Source organism: Rhipicephalus microplus, unplaced genomic scaffold (assembly GCF_043290135.1).
Source record: "Rhipicephalus microplus isolate Deutch F79 unplaced genomic scaffold, USDA_Rmic scaffold_65, whole genome shotgun sequence".
NCBI lineage: Eukaryota > Metazoa > Arthropoda > Arachnida > Ixodida > Ixodidae > Rhipicephalus > Rhipicephalus microplus.
This window is the reverse complement of record NW_027464638.1, coordinates 1216435-1221357: the sequence shown is the minus strand read 5'-3', so window position 1 is coordinate 1221357 and position 4923 is coordinate 1216435. Positions and strand designations below refer to the sequence as shown.

General features: G+C 45.1%; 1 protein-coding gene across 1 annotated transcript; it reads left to right on the top strand.

Moving 5' to 3' along the window:
• Window positions 1-3540: 3540 nt before the first annotated feature.
• LOC119162140 (sentrin-specific protease 1-like) lies at window positions 3541-4711 on the top strand. Its single transcript, XM_037414609.2, has one exon. The coding sequence runs from the start codon at window positions 3911-3913 to the stop codon at window positions 4607-4609; it is 699 nt and encodes a 232-aa protein (XP_037270506.2). The 5' UTR covers window positions 3541-3910; the 3' UTR covers window positions 4610-4711.
• Window positions 4712-4923: the final 212 nt, after the last annotated feature.

Sequence of the window (4923 nt, the reverse complement as noted above, 5' to 3'; positions counted from 1 at the left end):
GACACCTTTCTAAGCTGTAGAAGAGAAGCAACCTTTCTGATCAATGAAAAGATTAGAAGAAAAGGGGCTCAGTGGCTGCCAGAAGTACATAAAAAGGATAGAAAGGCAGCTACGAAATTTTAAAACCATCTAAACTCCCTAAGAAATGAGATGAGCCTAGACCAGAGGTTTATAACTACAGCTCAAGGTGCTAGGCTAGAAGGGGATGAATCTATTAAGTATATAAGAACAAGGGTGACAGAAAAATTTCAATAAAAATGTGCCTTATGCACCGCAATAGACAAGGATGGATCAAGTGGCACGATGGCTCCATTTTCACAACGAGAGTGAGAAAAGGCTGAGAAGAGGGTTCCTAGTAGTACATCAACAGGCCCTGATGGCATCCCAATTACGCTGATAAAGGAATTGGGTCCCAAGTCTAAGCAGACTTTGAGAGAGGCAGTGAGCAAAACAACAATCGATGGTGAAGTCCCTGATGGATGAAAACTTAGCAGAATGAGCATGATCTATAAAGGAAAGGGGGACAAAGCTGATATAAACAACTACCGTCCTATAACAGTGACATCAGTGGTCTACAGGCTGGCGATGCAGATTATAAATGAAAGACTACAGACATGGATAGAGGATGAAGGGGTGCTTGGGGAACTGCAGAATGGATTTTCAAACCACAGGAGGTTGGAAGACAATCTATTCTCACTGACACAGTGCATCGAAATAGCAGAAAAGGAACACTGGCCTCTGTGGCTAGCATTTTTGGACATCAAGGGAGCGTACAATAGCATTGTTAAGGACATGTGGTGAATACTGGTCACACTAGGTGTGGAAGATGAAGTCACTTATCTTTTGAAGAATATCTATAAAAGTAACAAGGTAGTTATAAAAAGGAAAAAACAGGTATCCAATACTGGACACACTAGGTGTGGAAGATGGAGTCACTAATCTTTTAAAGGATATCTATAAAAATAACGAGGTAGTTCTAAAGTGAGAAAAACAGGTATCCAAGCCCACAGAGGTAAAACGGGGGCTTAGGCAGGGGTGTCCTCTGTCACCCTTGTTATTCATGATGTACCTACAAGGATTAGAGGCCAAATTAGAGAAAAGTGGACTTGGCTTCAACCTCTCTTTCATCAAACAAGGAAAACTCATTGAACAGGCACTACCAGCAGTGATGTACGCAGATGATATAGTGCTGATGGCCGACAACAAAGAAGATTTGCAGAGATTGATGAACATCTGCGATAATGAGGGAGATGAGTTAGATTTCAGATTAAGTACGGAAAAATCAGCTGTCATGATTTTTAATGATAATGAAGGTAGAGAGATTAGGATACAGGAGGTCATGCTAGAGATAACAGATAAATACAAATATCTGGGCGTATGGATAAGCAATGGGACTGAGTACCTAAGGGAACACGAAATATATGTAACAACTAAAGGTAACAAGAACGCAGCAGTGATAAAAAATAGGGCACTGTAGAATACCAATAGGTATGATGTTGTGAGAGGAATATAGAAAGGGGTCATGGTTTCTGGTCTGACGTTCGGCAATGAGGTCTTGCGCATGAGATCAGAAGTTAAAGCATGATTAGAAATTAAGCAACATGGAATAGGTAGGCTTGCTTTAGGAGCTCACGGGAATAAACCAAAGCAGGGAGTACAAGGTGATATGGGATGGCCATCATTTGCAGGCAGGGAAGCTAGCAGCAAGATAAAATTTGAGAAGCAATTGAGAGAAATGGGGGAGGAGCATTGGGCTAGGAAGATCTTCAGCTACTTGTACATGAAGAATGTTGATACAAAATAGAGGAAGCGAACCAGAAAATTGACGGGTAGTTACTTAGAAAACAGCAAGAGGCCAAACCAAAAAGAACTATCGGTTAAAAAGAAGGTAAAGGAACTGGAGACTGACATGTGGAGAATTGGCATGATTAAGAAGTCGGCACTAGAGATATCAAAATTTTAAGCAGGAAATTGCCAAGGAAAAGATCTATGATAATACTCGGGGTATTTTTTTACTGTTTGAGGCCAGAACGGGAGTATTGCGAACCAACACATATCGGGCGAAATACGAAGGGGTAGACACGGTATGCAGTGCATGTGGAGAGGAGGAGGAAACAGCCGAACACTTGATAATGTTCTGTAAAGGGATTCACCCTATAGTTCAGGATGATGGCACAGAGTTTTTGAAAGCACTGGGGTCAGGGACAGGGAGGGCAAAATAAACTTTCAGCGGGTAGAATTAACTAGAAGAAGGTTATCTGATTGGTGGCTAAACTCAAGGCGCGAATGAAAATTAAACTTTTCTCTACAAAGTACCAGTCCTCAACTTCACTATTTACAGGAAAAAAAAATATAAATCTAGTTGTTGGTTCACTGAGTATTACGGCTAGGTGGCGTTAGCCGCCACCCGATCTAAAGGGTACAGCCACTTCAATCCATCCATCTATCTATCCGGCTGTCGCACCCTGAACAAAACTGACCAGGGAACATTTTTAAAGACGATAGTCTTTCTTGGGGACCTTTGACGCAAAAATTCTGCTCTATCTACATGTCCATTTGTCTGTTTGTCCATGCTTAACAGTACCGGGCATTTAGAACGGCAGCAGTGGATATTCCAAATGGCCAACCCCATCCACAGCGCCCACCAATGTTGCTCAAGATTCAGCGTTCATACTTGTGCGATTGTCAATTAAAAAGCAATTATCACGCATATCTGAGGCACCATAACAACACGTATATGTTCTGTTTGTGCGTCTTTTACTAGAAAAGGCATACATAAGTTATTCTAAGGACCGTAGCGTTTATCACGTAGCGCTGACCACGTAACGCTTGCACAAAAAGGAAAGAGTTTCCAACACTTTGCTAAGACGACACGATGGTGGCACCTACCCGCCACCTTGCGTTCTACACCTTATCACCTATGAGACGGGCGCGCACACCTGTCTCAGAGCCATTGGTTTTGTTTTCTAAGATAACTGCCAGATAGTGCTCAAGTCTCACGTGTGACGTGACTTGGTGCGCTCGTTCGCCTCCGCTGCACGCTCGAGGCAATCTAACACAGCGCCTCCAGAATACCATTCACCAATTTTCTTGTGCAGAACATGAAATAAATGTTTTGTTCAATTTCTTCATACGCAAGACTATCGTCTTTCGACGACATTTACAGATTAACATGCAGATACGGGGCCAATTTTTTTACCACGCAATTCAAATACGCTCTATACCATCATGAACCAAACATATGCCAGTACCCAAATCCCAGAAACCAATTAAATATCTTTGAGCACGTCTCCACGGCAGCGATTCAAATGCGGTAAAATAGCCGATATTTCTGAGAGTGCCTATAGGCGCTGTGAATTATCTTTTAATAAGCTGCGAAACTCGCACTATATCAACCACGATACTGTAACTCCGGCAGAAGAAAGGTTCATACAGTTGCTACTTGAAACTGTGAAAGCAATAAGAAAATCAGAAAGGGGAAGGAGTTTAATCCCCCCCTTTCTGGGGGGAATTATAAGGAGAGTGATGCGAGGCCCTGCCCCCACAATGCGGGAAAGCGCGCCTCCTGCTCGTGAGCCGGAATCCTGGGGACGGCGCCGTTCAGGTGCGGCGTTGCCTGGCGGAGCTGGAGGTGTCGCTTCTCCTGGGCGCAAAAACCGGTCGATGGCTGCCAAGAGCCATCCAACCATTTTTCTGCAGAAATCGTGGTTTCTTCAACCATGTACTCCATGTTGGGGATGACCAGGTGTGGCAGGAACGCGGGGAGAAACGCTAAAACACTGGCAAAAAGCCTGCGCGAAAGAAAGCGGAGCGTTGCAAGAGTCCCGGGAGCGTCTCTCATAGATGCGAGAAGAAGAAATCCACGTACGATCTCTTCAAAATCTCGAGAGGGACTCAGTATTTACAATGAATGCAGAATGTATCGAAACATGAAGGCATCGACGAAGTCCTGGCGCCGAGCTATGCTGAAAAATGTTCCAAATCTACGGTGTCATGTCTTAGTCTGTGCTCGGTTGGCTGCGCAGAATGGTACGCAGCTTTGAAAAAGCGCCTGAGCATAACCTTGAGGTCTTGCGCCCCAAAGCAGCGACAGTTAGATCGGGGTAGCGTCGTCCACGATGTCGAAGGCGTCATGCTTCCCGGCCTCACTTTGGCGATGGTACATGAGGTTGAGGCAGACTTGGTGCCGACGCCCCCTGACGAAGTGCTAGCATCGGTCTTCCGGCTGAACATTAGTAGGGCTGACATGCTCACGCTCACTGACACCCAGTGGTTCAACGACCAAGTGATAAACTTCTACATGAATCTCCTCATGCAACGGTTTCAGAAAGAAGGCTTTCCCACCGTCTATGCCTTCAACACATTCTTTTATCCCAAGCTGGTGCAAGGCGGCCACGCTGCGTTGAAGAGATGGACGCGCACTGTCGACCTCTTCTCCTTTGACATTATTCTGGTGGCCCTGCACCTCACTGCACACTGGTGCCTTGCGGTTGTTGACTTCCGCAAGCCCCACATTGCTTACTACGACAACCTCAACTCAGAACGTGAACAACCTCAGTGCTTGGCCACGCTGCAGAAGTACTTGGAAGACGAGAGCCTTCACAAGTGAAGCTACGGTCTCAACTGGGACTGCTGGACGTTGAAAGTGATGGATGTGCCACAACAAGAAAACTACAATGACTGCGGCATGTTCACTTGTCAATTCGCTGAGTGTATATCCCGGGACGCACCTATCTCATTTGGTCAGCAGCATATGCCATACTTCAGGAAGCGTGTTGTCTACGAAATCCTACACAAAACCATACTTTCAGTGTGAGTTCAGTGGTTTCAGTGTGTTTCTTTACACTGTTGGTGACAGTAAAGAAACGGATCGCTCAACCATCTGCTGTGAAGTGAATAAAGGCGACCGGGATGTTCCAAAGC